This window comes from Catharus ustulatus, chromosome 13, assembly GCF_009819885.2.
Source record: "Catharus ustulatus isolate bCatUst1 chromosome 13, bCatUst1.pri.v2, whole genome shotgun sequence".
Taxonomy (NCBI): Eukaryota; Metazoa; Chordata; class Aves; order Passeriformes; family Turdidae; genus Catharus; species Catharus ustulatus.
In genome coordinates, this window is record NC_046233.1 from 7,909,352 (window position 1) to 7,931,277 (window position 21,926).

The window sequence follows — 21,926 nt, forward strand, 5'->3', positions numbered from 1 at the left end:
AGCAGACTTTTGCCCCCAGAGAGTCTCTGTAGCCCACCTCAGAAATTCCAGCTGCCACTGCAGCTTCTCTGTTATGTTACCGTTTGCTCAACATTTGGTGCAATGTAAAGTGTTCTGCCGTACATCAAATATAAACAAGAAACACTCTCTATGCAGTCCCTCAGATGTAGTTTGAGCATATTGAACATGTCAGCAGGCAATAAAGATGGAATAAAAATACTTTGCTGTCCGTATGTTTGTCATTTGCTTTTCATGCAATGCAAAGGATGGGTGCCGATACGAACAGGGATTGGCAGCAAAGGTGTTGATGTCCAGGATGCTCTGAACTCTGCTAAACCACAGGCAGAAAATAACCCCTGCAGGGAGGTGAGCTGGCTCTTGTTATAGAGAATGGACAAGGAGCAACCCCTCTTTAAGGAATTTCATCCACACCAAGCTCCTGCCTACACCAGAGCTCAGCAATAGAGCCCAAAGCACAAAGTACATTTGGCATATAGTGGTGTGGTCAGTCCCTGACACTGCCAGGAGGGCTAGGCTGTTTGGAGGAGTAACTAAATATTTCCCTTGTCTCTGTCCCTTACCTGTAGCATCTTCTATTGCAGCTCTGTCTCCTCTCCTGTTGCTCGCAGAATAAACTCCCCCTCATGGTCTTGTGCTCTCTCCCTCTTGCCCCATTTACGGCGGCTTGGTTCATTCAGCGCTAATGGGTGGTACCACTCTGTCTTCTGGTACCAGTAGTTAAGAAATTTGTGGTGATAAATACTCAAACTCTTCGTAACTATTTAAACAAGGCACAAAAGTGCCAAACTGCATGGGTGGCACCAAGGAGGAAGGTGTTGATGGCAGTTTGTCTCTTTTGTGTCAGTGATGCCTTGCCGCCATGAACGGAGGCTTTCCGCGCGTATGGAGAAAAAGCGGCTCTGCTGGGAGCGCTTGCACTGTTACTTGGCTTGTGTAAGCCCTAGAGAGAAGGGGAAAGGAGCAATAACTGCCTTGTAATTTGGGTAGAATAATCCCTCGCACCTTCTGTGTCTGTGTAACTGCAAGGGTTATACAGGAGTGAAGTGATTTGTTTGGGTGTAGTGGGTGCGAGCAGTTCTTTTGTGTCATTTCGAGACCTGAGCCTCAACTCTCCAGCACCTGCCTTGCTGAGTGGACTTGGCTCAAACACTCAGGGAAGGGTTATGGCATGGCATGGCTTGCAGAGTAAGTGGGTGTGCTCCTCCTGCACTGATCCATGCATTAAGAGGGCTTAGTTTTCCCTTCCGAATGAATCGCAGTCCTCTCTATACACTGCCCACCCTTCTCATAGACACCCTTTGAGATGAGCAGCAGAAGAGCAGAATACTGATTAGATGTAAATTACATGGCAGAGACTCGTTACTTGCCTAATTTTAAATCCTGAGATATGCAGTGTGAAAATGATGGCAGAATATGGCCCTGAGCTTGGATGGAAATGGTCCGCAGCATCACAAGCGAGGAAAATGCTTCGTAAAGGCAGCAGTAGTGCCAGTGGCAGTGGTAAGCAAAAGCAATTAAGCTATTTAGGGCAAAGTTCTCTGTGACTGGTTAGGAAAGAAAATGTACATCCATTGCAGATGTTGTAAGTAAGTGTTTCCTAAGTTGCTGTGTCTGCTGCTTGAGCACAGCACACAAATTTCAGCCAGTTTGACAATTAAACCCTCATGCAAAAGCTGGGATTTTTGATAACTGACAGAGCTTGTATTAATTCTTTGCAAGGTCTAATGTGCTGTACTGGCAATAACACCATGGTTGGTTCTGGTGTTCTGGCAATAGGAAATTTCTTATGATGATTTTTAGGGGCAAGTGAATTAATTACACTGAGATTTCAGACTGAATCTGTTCATCTCTTATCATAACCCCATTTCTGTGCTCTGGCAGCATATGGGAAGTAACACTCCATGGTACCTGGATGACATGTCTGCTGAGTAGCTTGAAGCAGTTTTCAGCTGATTGTGTCTGATGGTGTTTGCAGAATGTTGTTGGAACCAGATCAACTCTCTGCAGATTAAAACCAGTTGCAGTGTCTACGCCTGGATCTATTGTTCTAGTGACAGACTTCCTAAACTCAGTATAAATTAGACTAACAGTGACAGTTCTTGCTTTTAGCAAAACTCAGCTGACTCGGGATAAAATGAAATGAAGTAAGTGTTCAGTAACTCTGAATATCACCCAGAAATTGAAAATAATTCAGCAGAATTGAAGTGTGGTATGCCAGCAATCCTAGACTGTGGTCTTCAAGCCGAGGTGAATGACCCAAAGCTGGTCCCCCTAATAATATTAAATAATGTTTTCTCTTAGACTCTTGCTGAGAACTAGGCATACATAGTGATTATTGCAAAATCTGGAGTGTGGTGGTGCCTTCAAAATATCTGGAAACTGCTGGTTAAACTAATGCCACAGCTGCAGTAGATCTAGCATATTCTGTCCATACATCACACAGCCCTGGCCAGGAGAGCACACACATCTCCTGCTTGAATAGAGAAGCTGGGACAACTGTTTTGTGCAGTTTTTCAGATCTGAATGGATATGCTGAGATGTGAAAACTGTTGTTTTCCATTTTTTTTCTTTAAACCAGATAATTTCCTCTGCTCATTTGTGTCAGGAAAGGGCTTGGGAGGCAATATACAGCTGCAACCAGAGGACAAGAGTCTCCCATCAAAGTGGAAAGCTGTATTACAGCTGGCAGTATCTTCGCACGGTTTCTCTCCCTTGGGACAAAATGCATGCTGTTAATTTAGAAAAGGTCCATTTAAGAATTTAACCCAAGTAGGGTGGTGTTGTGTCAACAGTAAAAAAGGGGGAGCAAATGACTGAGCTCAGAGTGTGAGGCATGACAATTAACAGGTTTGAGCAGGATCCTGGGGAAAGCAGTGCTCACTAGAGCAGGAGTCTCTGGTGGAGAAACCAGGACAAAGTCAAGACTGGTTAATGCATATCTGCTGTATTTATTAATCAGTTGGATTATATAGCTGGTGACAGAATATGGTCAAGTGCCAAGAAAGTCAGATTTAATTTAGCAGCCTGGGAATAGTGAACTTTGGCATTTGTCTCCTGCTGTCTGCTTCCCCTTTCCTGAATTTCTTTGTCTTTTTCCCCACTTTTTTTTCCCCCCTTATGTTCTTTTGTCTCAAATTATTTCTCAAAGTGTTTTCCCTTTTTTGTAATGAACCAACCAGGGGTGCCTTGGATTAGTTCCCTTCTTTTACTTTCTCTCAATTCAGCTTCCTTAGATGCTCCTTTCCTGGCTGTCATCAAGTCCCTGGATGAAATCCCAGCTGCTTGGAGAGTTTGTCCCTCACTGGGCAGAGATTTCTCCTCTGTCTTCCTTCAGTTTCCTCTCTGTATCTGTGTTTTTTCCAATTACTCAAACCATTCATCTTGCCCATCCCATCTGCTCACTCGCTCTCATACTCAGCTTTGGTTCAGAGTGAACTCAGCAGGCTGTAAGATTAATTTCTGCTATTAACTGTTTCACTTGTCTGGCCACTTCTGAGCTTTACAAGCAAGCAGGCTCTGCAAAGCACAATATTTTGGAGGACTGATGAAAGGCAAGTGCAATCTCCCCTTGACCCTACAGTGCTGTTCAGCAGCAAAGCACAACTGTGACATACTGAGCTTTCTAGAATCTCATTTTCCTGGGCTTGGCTTTACCATTGCTTGTAAATGGAAGGAGCCACATTATACTGGTAGCCATGGCACCAACTTCTCTCTGGCCCCAAGCAGCAAATGCTCTAGGCAGCAGGATAGGGCACACAGGCTGCTCTGCCAGTGCTTGAAGTCAGTAGGTTGAGTTGTTTAGGTGCAGACACTCTGCACGGCACAGTTGGCACCTCTTCCAGAGGCCATCATTGGCTTTGTCCTCTCTCCAACCTGATCCTTGCTTGTTCCTCCAGCAAACTTTGTGTCATTCCTGAGCTTGGGCTTCTGAGCTGTGTGAGTAGAGAGGAAGTAGGATGTGAACCTGGATGAGCCCTGGCTCACTGTGTATTACAGACCCACCTGCAGGTTTCTCTTGAAGGTCTTTTCTGATAAAAATGTTCTTTCAAGGAAATCCTGTGCATCCTAACAGGAGAGACCAGTTTGCTTTGCCTCTGTCCCAGGATGGCTCCACCAGAGCCTAATGTCCACATCTGTCATTTATAACCTTTAGCATGAGGAATACAAATTCTGAAATGCCTTTTTCCCTACGTTGCCACTGTCTTGCTATGCTTGTCTTATTGATAGGGCAGAAGAATATTTTCTGGGTCTAAAGAGGAATGGAACTACTTGTATACAAAGAAGAGCCCAAAATTCAGGCCTCATGTTCAGGGTCAGAGAACAACAGCTGAACTATTGAGTGAATTTACCTGTTGCTGTAGACCATACAGGAAAAGCAAATAAACATTAGTGGCATTAAGGTTTTCAATAAATATCAGCATAGTTTAGCACTGACTCATTGCATTTATCATGCAGTCCCTGAAGTTCAGGCTGTCTAACACAGAGAAATCAAATCCTTACCACTCAGACGAGATCTCTAGGATTTTCCCGTAAATAAAGCACATTCCAGAGTTTCTCCAGGAGATGGCAGCAACATACTGCAAGTACGACTGAATGAACACCACGGGAGTCTGAATGTTGTGCTGTGGGGCACTGGGTTATTTTTAGATTCCTTCGTGTTAATCTTTTTAATTTTTGTGTTGCCCATACGATGGTAGGCATGCAAAGTTCAGAACAGGGAAGATGCACTGGTGTGCTCCTGCTATTGGTCTGCTACTTGTCAATCTTTCGTCAGTGCTGGTAGTTTTAAGGAGGATGCAAGATGCTTAAAGCATCGCTTTTAGTCTTACTCCCACAAATGTGTTAATGATAGAGTTTATTCTTAGGTGGCTTTTGGAGCTGTTCCTGGAGGAAGGCTCAGTGCAGGCAGGGCTGCTGGAGCAGGCTGGCAGCGAGTAGAAGCCCATAGAGGGCAGCAATAAACCGAGTGGCGTCTGGGAGATGCTGTGCCAATAGACGGGTCCCCCGACTTCAGTAAATTATATTTTATTAGTGAGAGATGCCACTAAAATAAATGCTGCATGTAGCCGAGCAATTTGGCTGGAGTCTGATGGCAGAACCCCTCAGCCCAGCCATGCTCCCATCTTACAGGATGTCTCCTCCCAACTTCCAAAAAACGACAAGCACAATTCATTGCCACCCACCAGAGTTTTAAAGTTTCCTCCAGAGGTCAAGAAAATGTCCAGATGAATAAAATTACGTCAGGCGTCCAGGATGTGACACAACCTTAACAAAGTCATTTGAAATCATTTGACAGTAAATTTCCCTGTGAGTTCCTAGCCTGGGGCACGGAGAATCCTCTCCTCTGTCCCTGGCCGAGCTCCTTGCCGACCATCCAGATCGCAGCACGCCGGGTGCGCGGGGTCTTGATGCGGCCTGATGGGCTCCTAAAGGCGATTCGGGAGCCTGGCAGAGCCCCCGCAGCTGAGTCGGCTCCGTCAAGAGCTTGACATTGAATGTATCGTGTCATGCAGATGGTACCTCAGAGGAGTGAGAGCTGCCATTTACAGCACTGATGACAACAACTGCCGGGATCAGTGGGATCTTAAGATTGCTTTAATATGACTGGCACCTAGCAATTTAGCTCACATTGTTTGTGACAGGGTGTCACTCTTGCACTTGTCTGGGGATGAATGATAGAGGGTTTTAAGCCGTGGAGCTTCCTCTTTTGGAGGAAATTAAACCGCTGTATGTACTGATGCAGAGAATTAGATGTGTGCTGCAGCAGGGTGTGCTAAGAGAGGGCTTTGCAAAAGCCTGGTAAAAAGTTTATTCTGTTTTTAATGGGCAGCGAGCGTCCAAATGACCCCACCACCCCCAGTCCCTGCAAAGGCGCTGTCAGTGTGCGGCATTTGTAAGCGCTTTGGATTGCCTTGTGCTGGTCACCCGGTGCCATCTTAGGTTTGTGATTTTCCTCAGGTTAGTCAATATACATTTGCTATGTGCAGCTACCGGGAGAAAAAAGCAGAACCTCAAGAGCTGCTGCAGCTCGACGGATACACTGTGGACTACACCGACCCGCAGCCAGGTACGGGGCTGGCGGCTCACCGCCCCCAAAGGAGTCCTCGCTCTTCCTGTCCCTGCATTATTCTAAATATGTTTGTGTTTATACTGATCATTAGCTATGCATGACTTTGCTATAAATAGATCTAAGGGACTGAGCTGGGAGTTGCACCAGAGGAGGGAAAGACTCATCTCTTCTGGGGAGCCTAAGTGAATTAGACACTTAAATCCCAATGAAATTTGATTGTGAGCTGAATGCTCAAATTGAGTAATGATTCTAACCTGTGCCTTTATATTCCCTAAATAAAAGGCTAGCAGCTATGCTTGTCTTTATCGTAGAAAATATTTATGGGACCAAGCCAGCATTTTTACCTGTCCCATTCTCTCTAGGATGGGTGTGGGTGCATGGAAGGGGCAAGGATAGAAACCCCCTGGTACCTGGAGGTACCTGTTGGTGGTTGAGACTCTTCTTTAAGTGGATGAACACCATTTTTCTTTTATCTCAGAGTACAAATATGCTGAGAATGGTGATCCTCACCATGCCCTGGGTAATGGTATCCCCAGAGGAGATGAGGAAAGATGCAGTAGGATGGTTGTCAAGCCCTTTATTGCAGTTTAAGTCTCATATCAGGGAGATAGGAAGATGGGTGCCAAATCAGGGCAAAGATACAAATAAGAATATCACTGAAGGACCTTTTTCTGCAATGTGAGCACTGATGCTTTCAGTCTAATGCGACACCTCCCACTCAAACCCCATTTTTAATTGGGCTCCAGTGGTATCCACATGTAGGTGAGAGAAACAATTAATCCAAGTGTTTTAGTAATGGGTTACCTGGGGACCTGTGGGCTGTGTTGCAGGTGAGTTTGGTGCAGGGGAGAGGACTGAGTTGGGAGTAGCATGGGACTGGGTAAGGAGACACCTGAGCAGTGGTGGGGTGGGAAACCAGGAGAGATCTCCTGGCTGGCCTCAAAGTCTGTGAAACTGCATTGTCACTTCCTTTCCTGCCAGGTTTGGATGGTGGCAGAACATTCTTCAACGCTGTGAAGGAAGGAGACACGGTGATTTTTGCGAGTGACGATGAGCAGGACCGTATCCTGTGGGTCCAAGCCATGTACCGAGCCACTGGCCAGTCCCACAAACCTGTGCCACCTACCCAAGTGCAAAAGCTAAATGCTAAAGGAGGAAATGTACCCCAGATAGATGCTCCAATCTCTCAATTTTGTAAGTAAATAAGTTCTCCTAGACAGCCAAAGTCTTTGATGGGAAGATCTTCTGCACTGATGTAAATCAATATTCACACATGTTTCTGATTTCAAAACAAAATGTTTTTTCATTATCATAAAGCTTGTTTTTACATCAGTAGATCCAGAAGGAGTTAACCTGTGTGTTTGACAGAACCAAACCCAAGAAACAAAATTCCTTGGGGAACTTGTCAATGGGTATTTTAAAGTGCAATACTTGATGGAGGAGAGAGACTGGGATCTGAGAGCCTGAGACCCACCTTGCTTTCTGCAGACACGTGTTTTACCCCCACACAATAAATTGCACACCCAGATCAGAGCAATTCATTAGCACCATTAGCTGTCTGTCAAATGCATCACGTGCTCAAAACTACAGGTGCAAATCTTGCAAGTATGAAATGCACACACAAAAAGAGGTCTCCTGTTGAATATTCAACTGTAGGAAAACATATGGTATTTTTAACAGGTTGCTTTGCAGGCCAGTTAGATGTGAATTTAAAGCAATCATCTTTTAAGTCGTAGCTATGCTGCATGTCCTATGCAGTTATACACACTTCATCTGAAATTTAGAGCAATTTCTTTTCTCTTGCAAATGTAATTTGGTTATAAAGCACACAAATCCCTCTTTGCTCATTTTTCTTGAAGGTCTCAATTGTGTACTGCCCCTTTGATATGTAATATACAGCAGTTCTTGCTAGTTTCAGCAAAATTTTAAATTATTATCATTAAATATAAATAAAATAAGGGAAAATTGTAAATATGAAAGAATTCTTCAGATTAAAATAGATTTCAACTTTTTGAAATAGTCTCTGTAAAGCAGTTATGGAGTATATTGTTGTAAGGAACTCAGAAAATCTGAGCTTTCCTTATCAATAGCATTTGACCATCTTTTATATTTGTTTAACTTCTTCATGTCAGTATTTATAGAGAGTAAGAGTACAAGACATACATCTGTTCAACCAGTGCTACAGCAGAAAACCTCTGCTTGCTGCTTTTTTATTTTTTTGTATCTTCCACATGCCTGTGTGTTTTGGCCTCTCTTCTGCCTTGGATTGCTGCTGCTGCAAGTGAAATGTAGTGTGATGCAGTGTGGTAACCTATAGTCAGTGTTTCCATTTCAGTGATCCTCATCCTCTTCATTGCAGTCACTGACTTTGGGAGTGCAAGGTGTAAAGAACTAGAGTTGGGAAGGAAGGACAGCTCTCAGAAAACCATAATGGGAAGTGGGAATTGGCCTCTTGCAAGTGGGATGTTTGCTGTCTCTGATAAGCCTCTAGACCTGGCTGAGTTGTGCTGACCCAAGAACATTCCCAGGGGTTTATGTCCCTCTGCCCTGAATGTTTAATCAGAGAGTTATCAGAAACAGCAGGCACAGATCCTTCTGCTTCCTCTTTTTCACATGCTAAAAGCCTTCAAAGCATAGCAAGGGGGAGCAACAGAGGAATTCTGCTTGTGGCTTCCTCTCCTAACAAGTGGTGCTGAAGGTGCTCTTAGTTGTGGAGTTGGTAAACAGAGGATGCATTCCTGTTCATCCCAGCATGACCTCTGCAGAGCAGGATGAGAGCAGAGAACATCAAACTGAGGAAACACCTTTTCTTCCAGTCTTCTCCCATCCCTGCAGACTTCAAGCTTGGAGAATTTTTCTGCTGGGTAAATTCCTGATATTTACAGAGTTTTCACTTCACCAGACCAATATGAAGGGTCAGGTGAAGTGTTGCTTTCCAAGACACATCATAGCAGCTCCAACAAAATCTGCCATGTTTTGAGGAGGAAAAGGATGGACACTTGGGTGTATGATTTACTTACACAGCCAAGCACTGTGTGTGTGGGAGAGCTGAACCTCTCTGCTTAGGGTACCTGGGGTCAAGAAAGGACAGCTGGCTTGTCCTAATCCTTGCCATGGATCAGGAAAGTCATTGGCTGGGCCCAGGAGTCAAATCTGCCTCTACACAGCCCAGCATGTCCATCAGAGCCTTGTGCTGCTTGCAGTCCTCCAGACTCTCAGCCTGACTGTGCTCAGAGCTATAGAGATGCCACAGGCTTGACCTTGTTTTTGCATCTCACTTGCCAAGAGGCAGGGCTCCCTCATCCTTGATTCTGGTGGAAACAGTGAAAATTTCACCCCTGGCCCCTCCAGGGCATTTGAGGGTCAGGATCTGACCTCAGTTTTTCTCACTTGTTCTCATGCCAGTCCCAGCTCCAAATCTGGACCATTTTGCTTTTTATAACACCACCACCTTCTTTCCATCCACAATGTATTTTTCTGTAAGTTGCACAGCGTCAGTCTCTCCTTTTTGTTGCAAGAACTGGGAAGCCCTCTTGGATGTGTTGTGCCAAAGCCTGGGAGAGAGAAGCTAGTTGGCTCATCAGTCCATCAGTGTGATGGCTTACTACTTGAGCTTCTTCTGGGCTAGTGTGATTTGTCCTTTGTGTTCCTTCCTCCTCCCCCTTTCAATCTAGATCCCTCTGACAGGTCTTTGTGCACATCCTACAAGAGGAGGGCAGCATGCCACAATACACCTTCGTCTCAACAGGAAGGGCTGTTCATTTTTCACATTTCAACATTTGTACATGGCAGTGCAAAAGTAATGGGGCACAGCAGCAGCTAAATGATCTGAAGCAACAGTGAGCTATGCATGCCTCATATGGGGAGTCTTAAATGCAGAAATACATATCTCAGCTCCTTCAGTCTTGAAATCCGAACATCCCAAGTATTGCATTTTTAAAAGAGTCTAGGTTTGTTATTGGTTCTTTATTTGGCTTGGGTATTTTGGTTTGGGGTTTGGGGTTGGTTTTTTCTTTTTTTCTTGCCTGCAGAAAGGTAAGGACTTCTGAGAAACATTTATTCTTGTACATTTATCTTTATACCTGTCATATTTTTTTTTTTTTTTGTGCTTATTAGAGGCTATGGTGAATGAGGATGTGCAAACAAGTAAATGTTAAGCCATTTGACGAGTAACTGTTGTTACAGCTTCCATGTCGTAGCAGTCCGAGACGGCTCATGCGCATGCATGCACACGCACAGAAAATCCAGCCCTCCGTGCCTGGCATGGAGCTGTCTGCTGCACAGAAACTTGGGAAGCACATACCTTGCTGTTTGGGAAACTTGGGAGAAACAGTGAATTCCATTTGGTCCCCATCTCTTCCGACTCAGTAAACATTAAAGTTTGAGCAGCACTCAAATCCTCATCCACCGTTCGATGGCAGCGCTTGACTTAGAAGTAAACAGACAGCTCCAAACCAGGGTGGAGTTAATTTTATTTGCAATTTAAGTACTGAGAAAAATAGATCCTGCTATTCATTAATTTTTGTATGACATACAATTCCTTTTACGTGGGTGAACAATACCTGTTAGAGTGCAAAGTTTTGCTTTTTTTGTTTTGCTGCAATTTCAAAGAAAAACTCCATTTACACAAAGCTGTGCTTTTCTCCAGTGTTTGCATTATAAAAGAAAAAAACCCCAAACTGTTCTTGTTTACTGTTGAAATCATTCACAGTATTATAGTCAATAATGCTGCCAATACATATTACACCTTTTGGCAAAATTTAAGCTTCATAAAAGTGGTCACTTGTCTGAAAGCACCAATCTTTGTTTGTTCTGTGTTAGTGATGTATCAAACAAAGTTCCCAAATGTGCTCAACATTTTTTTTTCTTGAAGCCCTTTTTTTTTAACATGAAAGATTGGTCTGTACTTGTTTTACGTATCATTTGTGGTTACATTTAGTTTTTAATGTCTGTTTATATTTATTAAGTGTTAATCACACCATATACAATGAGTTGACTGTTTTGAGAATTTGTGATGATTTGTTCCCCCATGATAAGTAGTGAGGTTTATTGAGCTGCTTGAGAAATTTTCAGCTGTAAGTGGTTTTCTTTTTGGTTGGTTTGATTTTCTTTAAGTTTCTTTTTCATTCTTTGCTTGAACCCAAATATTTAGCTGCTAGGTTAGGGCTCCTGTCTGCTTTCCTGAGCCTTGTTGCTAGTCTTTATGTTATTCTGGTTTGTTCCTTCTTACCCTGCTAACTTCTAGCTGGACTCAAGGGTAAGTGCTTCCCTGTAGCTAGCACAGCTCAGATAATCAGACTAGATTATCTGACATATGCAATGTGCTTTTTTTTTCTCTTAAATATTTCTCATGTTTAGATTTTGTAGTAGAAACTTTTCATGTTATTTTCCTGAATTGAGATTTGAAATGTAAGTTTCCATACTGAAATTGGGATGCATGTGATGTTTGCATAATTGCCTTCTCTCCCTGGCTTTCACATTGGCATCAAGTGATCCTCTTAGTAAAGCCAATCATTAACATTTCTATTTTTCATTCCAAGATGTAAATATTAATTAACATCACAATAAAACTGTAAATAATACCTTCTTTTGTTTCATGGAAATTACATCTAGTTGACTGCTTCCTGCCTGAAAACAGATCATTTTGCACTCTGACAATATCCTTTCTCTCCGTGCCGATGATTAGCTTGGTGCAGCGCACCAGAGTGCGGGGCTAACCTTGGGTGCCTCAAAGCATAGAAAGGTAGGGCAGGAGACCCCAAGAGACCCAGAGAAGGTGCAGGACTCCAGAGGAGACCCCCAGAAACCCCTCCACACATGCCCTGTGAAAAGAGCCCTGAATCATCGAGGTTTGATTAGTTCTATCTCCTGTTAACTTGGTAGGGAGTGATTGCAGCAGCAAGTGGCAGCTCTCTGGGTCACCCTGCATTTGGAGATGCTGGCCTGCTCCAACTTAAATGCATTTTTCATGGAGGGGTGCTGCTGTTCGCCAAAATTGTCATAAATTATTGTATTAGCATGGGTCTCAGTCACCAGTCAAAGCCTTGCTAGTCAAAGAATAAACCAGGGGAATTGCTCTTTTACTTTTTCCCACTGGTATACCTGCTTTGCAAAAGATAAAAACCCAGATCTATGCTGTAAGACAGCTTCTCCTTAGTTTGTTCAGTCCTAAAAAACACCCAGTACAAATCCTTTACTGGTGCTAAAATCTTCTGTAATATCTGCCTGCTTTCCTTAGGAGGGAATAGCATCAGTGGGTCATGAGAGCTGGCAAATATGTATCCGGAGTATCTGAATGCAATTATGAAAAGGAACAGGCGGTGTCATCCCTCTTGGCCATCAAACAAGACTCCTTTTTTCCTTCCTCCTCCTTTTATTTCTTTTTTCTTCTTTTTTCCTATGTGTCAGTATGTGTGTGTGTACGAATATCTCCCTGGGCAGCAGGCAGAATTCCTTCTCGGCAGACACTTTCTTTTTTCTTTCTTTATTTTGTTTTCTAAATGTTTGGATTTCCAAAGAGAATTCTTATCAGACTTTACCTCAAATAAAAAAAAACAAAAACAAAAACAAAACCCACAAAAGTTTAATTTCAATGAAATACAGATTTTTGCCACTTTGAAAGAAAGAAAGAAAGAGTGAATGAATGAATGAATGAAGGAATGAATGAACCTGGGTTTGGCAACATTACATGTATTTGCACTACAATGCATTGCTATTTTATTAGATTATTAGTTTTGTGCTTTAATTGCTTTACTTTTTTTAGATAGTTAAAGAGATCATGAGAACGCTACTGTGTCTTCTGTATTGTCAACTTGCAGATGCTTCATTGCAGGAATGCAGAATTAAAATGTTAAATCAGTCTCACATAACTTGCATGAATTTAAAACTAACCTGTAAATCTCTTCTACATTTTTCCAGGCTTTAAGAAGCCTGGAACTCTAATTTACAAAATACAAATTCGCAGGTTTCTACAGCCATTGAATTCAAAATCTTTTTAAATAGTTATAAAAATGCTGTGAAACAATGTTTTATATTATAAATAGCTAATCTAAAACGGTATTTTTAACTTGCCACACAAGGGATTATGTAAGTGGATACTACAAATTTTTATTCATCTAACTACCAATCCTTAGACAACTTAGATTGCAGTTCAGTGCCTGGTGTGTCTGGTGATTTACAGGAGCATTCATAACAATTTATTAAAACTCTAAGTGAAACAGAAAATAATTTGTTTGCAGCAGGGGAAAAACCATTAGCCACAGGAATAAACAGCCCATTATATTAAAAACTATCTTCTAACATGCAGTAATATGAAGGGGAGAAAAAAGAGCTCTTGGCTTTGCAGCTGAGAGGCGAATTGAGGCTCCTGCAGCGACCACAGCTCCGCACGGGGAGCAGGTTTGGGGAGGAGGTTTGCAGAACCCTGAGCACACACATCACTCCTCAGAGGTGGCAGTGCCACAGTGCACAGTCAGGAGGGGATGTGGTAAGTCACCAACCAGCACTCAGCAGCTCACTCCCAATCCACCTGGCATTTTAATCCAGGTACAGGGATTTAGTGTTTCCCCCTCCAGAACACCGGTATTTGCTAGTGAAGTCTCTTGCTCCACACAGGCAAACAAAAAGGGGTTTTCGGGCACTTCTTTGGGTGTTTCTTTAACAAGTCACAGCCCCAGTGTGTCCCTGAGCAGGAGGGGACCCTGCTCCCCCTCGGGGCAGGCAGTGGGTTGCAGTGGGCACTCGGGAGCTGCCCACCGTGGTGCATTGCTGGCCAGGCTGGAAAAGTTCTCCCACTTTGCCCAGCCAGGCCAGGAAAGACTTTTCCAGAAATATCTGTAAATGAATAGCTGCCATCAATCATTGTCATTCCTTTATTTCATGTCTCCTGATGAGGTTGACTAGTGTCATTGTTTGTTACTGTCCAAACCACATCTTCATTCTTGTAATGTCAAGCAGATATGACAAGCACACATTTTCCAGATGAGTAAGATACAAAGTCACCTTTTAATTTACAGTTGTTTGGGTTTTTGTTTGTTTGGTGGATTTTTATTGTACTTGTGACAGGGAAATGTGTTGTAAAATTTACTAGATTTTCAGTTGCCTTTGGTACTAAAGCAAAGTCACTCATTAACGAAAAGAAACAAATCTGGAGTAAGACATTCTTACAATAAAATGGCTACCTAAAGCCTTTTATAACAAGAATTCTTTTATGGAGCTTGTCCCCCGCTATTAACTTCACTGCTCTCAAAGCAAAATCTGCCAAAATTATTGCTGGAGCAAAAGAAATGCAGAGAGCAGGGAAATACATTTAAGAAAAAAACTATGAGAGATTTGACTGGTTTGTCTCTTCCTTTTTAAATAACAGATAGATAAATACAGCCCTCAGAGAACCAAACAGTGGGACAGTCCTTTGGTTTTCATGATTCTTGTTACTGTTGAAATTTTTGTGCTCCTGACACTGACAGATTTTTAAGACTCTGATTTCAAACACATGCAGGGAGGGTGTGTATGACAGTTAATGGAGTCAGCAGAAAATGCAAACTGGATAAAAACGGACAAAATAAACCTGGCAGTATTCTAAAAAGGCAGTAATGCAGGGGACCAAATGTTATATAAAAGGCCAGAGTCTGCAGTTTTGCAGAAGAAAGGTTTGTGGAGCCTGTGCTGGCCATGTCCCTCCACTGGCAGCCTCCCTCCCGAGACCACCATCGAACACCTTTCAGCTGCAGTTGTGTGCAGCTTGTCTAAATATGTAAGATAACTTTTGTGGGCCTGCAACAGCATTTTGGCTGGGGCCCCGAACAAAGAAACACCAGCGAGCTTGGCACGGCACCTTGGGAAGGGATTGCAAATTACTGGAGCATCATATAACTTTCTTTCTTTGGTTTCTGCTTCCTTTTTAGCTAGAATAACAGAGCAGGGTCAAAAAAGCAGCTGTATTTGACTGAAACAATTAATTTAAAGTACTTAAAAATTGGCTGTACAGTTTGGGTGTGAATATTAGCCATTTTTGTTTTGTACTTTGTTTAAAATCACATTCAAACTATATAGGCCATTTAAAAAAAAAAGGTGGATTGTACATAAAACATTTCATATGCAGATGCTGGCATTATTTTAAATTGCAGATATTTGTCTGAAGCAGAGTAATGTATTTAGATCGGTTCTTTTTGTGTTGCCTATGAAGTTTAATGCTTTTGGTATAATTTGATTAATTTCATTTTTAAAAGTGAGCCCATTGGAAAAATCGAAATGCAAAAATTAATTGTAAGGTGCCTGGGGTGTTTGTTTAGAATAATTAAGGGAGGATGAGTTTAGTACAGGATTTACTTCTTTAACCTGCTTCTTATTATTTTTAAGAATTTTGGCCCAATGAAGCATCTGGCCCAGAGCTGGTATTCCATTTAAATAAATACACATCTGTATTACCATTCTCCACAGACATCTCCAGTTCCCATCTCGACAGCTGTATCCCCTGGGGAGGTGGTGTGCACCCACCTGGCCCTGCATCTCTGCTGGTGCAAAATGGTTTGGCCTTGCAAGAGCTGCAGTGCTGGGCTGTGCAGGGAGAGCTGCAGCTGCTCATCCTCCTTCCCATGGCAGGAATCCACAATTTAAATCTCTGACTGAGCAGAAGTCATGTGCATAATGCTTTTCTGGTCACTTGAGCTCACACAGTGCCATGTCTGATGTCTCTCTCTTCATGTGGTTGTTCCAATGAGGAGAGATTTGGGGCAAATCGCTTTCGAGCGGGCGCCCAACGGAAGACGTTGCTTCAAAGTGCTTAATCAAAGTAAAATTGCCCCTGATTATGGACAGTTGTGAAGGACATTTAATCACTGTGTCTGTTCTCACACTTGTCTGTGCCCCTGCCTTGGGCAGGGAGAGTAAAAAGCCCAGCCAGACCCTCAGCTCTGTGGAAGCCAGTGGTGCTTCAGTCAGTTCCCACCAGCAGAAAGTCTGCTCAGTGCTCACCTTGCTCAGAGAATGTAATATGGGAAAAAGCTTATTAGTCCAGAATAAAAAATACTCGTTTCAAACATGCTTTCTAGCACATATGTTCAAAAAGGTTCACCAGCTAAAGGGCTAGAGGACTCTTCCAATTTCCAGCTGATTTACTCGGCTCTCAGAGCCTCTTCGGCTGAGCAGGAGGATTGACAGTGTATCAGGGCTCCTAATTGAAAAGTAATAAAATCTCTGAGCAAAGCTGGCAAATGAAGGCCTCCAGCCAATTTGTCAGCTTGCAGTCAACTCCGAGGAACCGGGCAGAGCAGCAAGCCATTAAAAATAGTCTGATAATAGCTGTTAAAACATTTTCCGGGCACTGGGGATGGAATGAAAACAGCACAGCCGAACTCTTTGGGAGTGAATGCAATCAAATCCATCTTGGCCCAAAGGGACAGAGACAATGGGGCAGAAAGCTGTCAAAACAGACAGGAGCCAGTCTGTGCTGCAGGCCACAGGGCTGGGTGGGCTCCACATGCCATGGCCAGGGATGCTGGAGAGGTGCCATGGAGGTGATGTGCTCCCCAGGGAGGTTGTTCCCATCCCCTGAGCCAGCCCTTGTGCTGCCACCTCGCTCAGCACCACCGGCAGCTGCTTCTGTCCTGGTGCTGAGTGCATGGCAGAGGGAGAGGAGGGATTTGGGTCCTGTGGTAGGGGGGCAGCAGGACCCAGCACACAGAGCAAAGCAGGAGAGCAAACCCTCAAAAATTAATCCTCTGTAGGAAAAATATCAGTGTTTATTCAGCAGGGTTATAGTGAGGAAAATTGCCAGCTACAGCTGAATTAAGTACTGCTAGCAGCTAATTGAAATGTTGCACGTTTCAGTTTGTCTGATTTCTTTCCAGTGTGTGATGTTATTTATACAGTTTGTATATAGATAACGATAGACTATACAGAAAATGTAAAGATTGCTACCAATGATCATTACTGTGTGAGAGCACTGACACAAATGAGGTATTTGGAAAGACATTCCATCCTTCACAGCTAAATATTGAATAGAAAAACATATATAAAAGAACATTCTCACTCTCATTTAAAACTTTTTTTTTCTTTTTAATTAAGGATTTTTGGGTTTTTTTTTTTCTGGTAAAGAGGGATTTTGTTTTAAAACAAATACAGTTACCATATACTCCTGCTGCGGAAAACTGCATTTTTGTGTCCTTTCAGCCACATTGTTTCAAGGCCACCCAGTTCCCCTAGGAGGCTATAAACAGGGGAAGGATTTAAATCCTATTTTCTTTGTCGAGGATTTGGCAAGAACCCATATAGTAGGAAGCTGAGCACAGACAAAACCAAGTGAAAGGTGTCCTTTAATTCCCCAGCCGCTGCTAGAACAAAACCTGCTCCCAGCGGGGTCCTGGCTGGCCGCACCCAGGCTGGCTTGGAGACTTCATTTCCACTGCTGAATTCGGTGTAGTTTAGTTAACCATGTTGAGATTAATTAATTAGCCCCTAGGAGTTAGTGCCCATAAACGTCACCCAAAGCAGAGAAGTGTGAATACGTTGAGGCTGTTAATTCACCCAAAAATGGCAGCTTGTAATCTAGGCAGAGGAAATTCAGTCTCTCCATCGGGATGACTGGCAGCTCCGACGCACTGTCGGGTTACTGCCTCTGTGACAACAAACTACATATCAATTTAACTTCTTAGCAATGCTTAAAAGAGCATCTTTTTATTTCAGTGAGGTAGCATTTAAAGTTGCTGTTAGGAAAAAAAATTGCCGTGGGGAAGACAAACATTGGCATTTGGAGAAAGAACAACGTAACTGGTGTGATACCTAGAAAACCTAGTAAATGTAGAGGAAAAAGCTGTAACTTCATTAGAATGGCAGAATCTATTACAATTAACCACAACTATCTAAATAGGAGCTAATTTACTTATGTGAGCCAAAATTCTGTTAACTCATAGCCTATTGTAAGATGCAGAGTGAATTCATACGTTTGTGTTCTGGTTTTAAGTACAGAATAAATGTACTATAATGAGCAGCTGACAAGATGTTAATTCTAAAATCTTTTGCCTAGATGCAATAATATAGTCCATAACTGATGCAAGTTGACAATGGGAGGTGAAGTGTACTGTATAGCCTGCAAAGACAAAACTTAATGGCAATGGAGGGAAGAGGAGATACTTGGCTTTCATGCTTCATACTGTATATTTTTTTCTGTTATATTTGTCAACTAAAATGTCTTATATCTCTCTAAATGGTGTCTTTCTCTATATGTATAAATGAACAGATGCAGATAGAGCTCAAAAGCATGGCATGGATGAATTTATCTCTTCCAATCCCTGTAACTTTGACCACGCTTCACTCTTTGAGATGGTTCAGCGCCTCACTTTGGACCACAGACTTAATGATTCCTATTCTTGTCTGGCAAGTATATTCTTTGGTCTCTAGTGATATAAACATCAAGCAGCAAAGTCAAAGCTAGTGCGACTGGGGGCTAATCCCCCTGTTGCTGGAAGATTGACTTCTGTTTACACCAGGTTTGAGTTTGGCCCAGAGGTATTTTCTTTTGAGAGGCTGCCTGCAGTGAGCTGACTGCTGTTCTTCTCCAGTCGCACTGTCTTTATCATTTCTGTTTGCAATGTTTAAAATGTTTCCTCCTGCAAAGAGAAACTCCAGTGTGGGAATGTGAAGTAGAGAGCAGTGTTTTGCAGCCTCCTGCACTGCCTTCCAGAGTCTTCTGGATGAAAGAACAGGGAAAAGATGACTGTCTGGTACCACCTCCCATGTCAATGGAGTCCCACCAGGAATAACTGTGACCCAGCTTTGTGTCTCTTTATGAGCAGGGGTCCCAAGCAGGTAACAGATGGGACTGTGTGGATAACTGCAGTGCTGCTGCAGTCTCTCCATGCTCACATAGCTGCATGCCCATCCTGAGTACTCCCATCAGCAGCAGTTGCAGCTCTTTGCCCACTGTAGGACAGTGGCACTGAGATGTTCCAGGACAGCTTATAGCTGGGGTGCAGTGCTTGGGGGCTCTTATGTACTATAAGGGCTTAAATAACAAACAATCAATAACAATGCAACCTGAGCAATTAATTGTTAGCAGTTTGAGTAAGGAGGATGAAGAGGCTCTTAGTTTTTGAGAAAACGACAGGATGAATCCTTTCTAGAGCGTCCTGAAACAGAGGGCATGTCCTGAACATGGCATGGGACAGATTCTTACCTGCTGCCCTCCTGCTGTTGCCCAGGGTGGCACACTGGGGTGTCATGGTGGGCTCCTTCAGCAGAAAGACCACACTGTGCCTTTGCCAGCTGTGCAGTCCCTGGAGCTCTTGAGTGCCTTGCTGTTAAAAGCAGCAGCCTGGGAACACAGCTGAGCAGTTGGTGCCAAATCCTGCCCTCCATGTCCCCCTCCACCATGGTGCTCCTCTCACTGCCCTGCCCCTTGTACCACACACAAGAGCCTATCTCCTCTGAAGGACTGATATCCAGTAAATGCCACTAGCAGTAGCGAGTTTCCACCTTCCTAAGGAGAGCCAGGGCTAGGAGGAGCAGTTGTGGACATCCCCTGAGGTAAGGATGGGGTGGGGGAAAGCTGCACTTTACCTGCAGATACCCAAGTGGTACAAGTAGGCTTGGTGGGAGCATTGTCAGACCTGCAGCAGGTTCCTCACTGGTTCCATCAAGGTCCTTGCTCTGGCAGGCAGTGACTTTGGCATGCAGCTTCTGCTCCCCACGCATGGCTGACCCTAGGAAGACCATCCCCATCCATGCATGTCTGAGAGGTTGGCTTGCTGCTGGTTTGTCTCTGTGCAGTCTTGGGCCTGGTGAGAGAGCTGTGGCCGTTGAATTAAACTCATGGAGAGGTGAGAGGCCATCACTGAAAATGATTAACAATGTTTTTCTTCAAGAAACCCACCAGCTGCTCTTCTGCTTGTTATGGAGATGTTTAGGCCCTTGCTAGAAGCTACCAGAGCGGTGGAGCTCCCCTCAGCACCAAGACTCATCCTCTTCAGAGCGGAGCATCACCAATTAACCATCTTCTTTCAAATCACCCATTGCAGTGTTGTAAGGAACAGAATAATGGCCTGTGTTCACCTATGCTTGGTTTCACATGCTTCTTGACCTATTTTGCCATGTTTTTGTCCTGATTATGGTGTAAAAACAGACTGCCCTCAAAAACTGCAAAAGGCTCCCACTATTCTTGCTGTGTCCTTGGAATGTTGGTGATAGCACTGTGCTGAGTTGGCTGGAGGAGCTGTGAGCCCGTGGTAAGCCTGCTCTGTCCACTGTGTGCCACTGGGCAATTCTTATTCCCTACAGGACAGTCCATGCAAGGTCCCACAGAGTTTTGCCTCGTCACACCTCTTGTTGTTTTCAAACGTGGACGTGGAGGTTCCAGGGAAGACTTACCCTGGCACAGAGGATAACTCAGCATTGCTTCCTTTCTGTGGAACCAGGTTAAACAACACTATTGTGAGCCCAGCTGTGAGCTGAGCCAGGCATCCCTAGGAAAACAAACAGCCTGGCTGACTCATCTCAGCCATGGCAGAAGTGATGTTTACTGGCAGAGCGCTCTGTGCTGGGGAGGGGGAAGAACTCTTTCTGCAGAGCTTACAGAGGGGTCTTGCCCGTCATCCACAAATTGATAATACAGTCACTATCAGAGTATTTCCTGGACTTTTGAGAAGAGTATTCAGCTGCTCCAGCTTAGTAGGGACCCCACATATACGTGGGTCTTCATTCTTTTCTTGGACATATGTGTTGTTTGTGAAACTGCCCTCCAACTCTTCCCAAGACTTCCCCACCCACTGGCAGCATCCAGCTCACACAACCATCTCTCTGCTGGAGCTGTGTTGCCCATGATGTGTCAGCATTCGTAGAATTTGCATTGTACAGCACAGCACATACCAGGGGAAGGTCTTAGAGAACCCAGACTAACCGAGATGATGTGAGGGAGTCAGGTTAAGAGATCCATGAAGCAGGCCACCAAGATAAACCTCTTTTAGATTTCCTATGATAAATGGGAAAATTCTGCTACTGAAATGTGCAATTTCCCTCAAAAACTTTGATTTTCCCAAAAGTTGCATTTCCCTTTAGACAGCTGGCCTATGTGTCACCAGCCCTGACCAAGCCTTGCTTTTCCCAGCTCCAAAACTGCCCTGGCATTCCCTGCCAGTGCCTGGGATGTGTCTCCTTATCAGAGCAGTTCAACTGGCTGAACACAATCAGTGGAGCTCCTTGTGCTCTGTGCCCTTCCTTCACCATCCCCTCCACATCTCCTCAGGTCATTGGGGACAATCTGTGAGTCCTGAGCTGCACCCTCTGCCCTGGGGACAAACACCCCACGCGTCATCGCTGTCAGCTGCGTTTGCCAGCCTGGCTGGCTCAGCTTGTTGGGCCAGGCAAATCTTCATCAAGAGCCAGGATCTGCCTGAAGATGTTGGGGATCTGTCTGAATAACACTTTTCATCAAACCTTGGGGGTTTCTCTGGGGCTGCGGGAAGCAGCATTTACTGCTCCATTGGATCCCCATTCAGCAGCAAGTGTTTTATTTCCTACCTCTGCTGTGCAAAGAAAGACCTCCTGGTCCTCCTGGGCTCTGGATCTGCTCCCTGTGCTCTTATGAGGTCTGGGGCTCATCACTGAACCTCTGATCTCTGCTCACACTTCCCCTCGTTGCTCCATGGCAGCGATTTTGGGTGTTTACCATCATCCCTTCTGTTCTCCTGAGAACCAGCATATCACAGACCCCAGTTCAGGGGAGCAATGTGGCATGCTCCAGATCGCTGGGTTCAGCCTCTGCTTCCTTTGCCTCAGACTCTGATACTTGACTCCAGTGAAATCAGTGCCAGCCTTCCCATCACTGTCAGTAGAGCCAAGGTTT

The 21,926-nt window shown here is 44.0% G+C and overlaps 1 protein-coding gene across 18 annotated transcripts in view; it reads left to right on the plus strand.

Moving 5' to 3' along the window:
• CADPS (calcium dependent secretion activator) overlaps positions 1-21,926 on the plus strand; it is a 204,919-nt gene that overhangs the window by 101,160 nt on the left and 81,833 nt on the right. For 10 of the 18 annotated variants that reach the window (XM_033071283.1, XM_033071286.1, XM_033071294.1 and 7 more), the window contains exons 10-13: positions 5,980-6,088; positions 7,073-7,285; positions 11,337-11,348; positions 18,327-18,463. In XM_033071283.1, coding sequence (XP_032927174.1) covers positions 5,980-6,088; positions 7,073-7,285; positions 11,337-11,348; positions 18,327-18,463 — 471 coding nt within the window. The remainder of the gene's footprint in view (positions 1-5,979; positions 6,089-7,072; positions 7,286-11,336; positions 11,349-18,326; positions 18,464-21,926) is intronic. The other 8 variants (XM_033071285.1, XM_033071299.1, XM_033071300.1 and 5 more) reach the window with 1 other exon arrangement.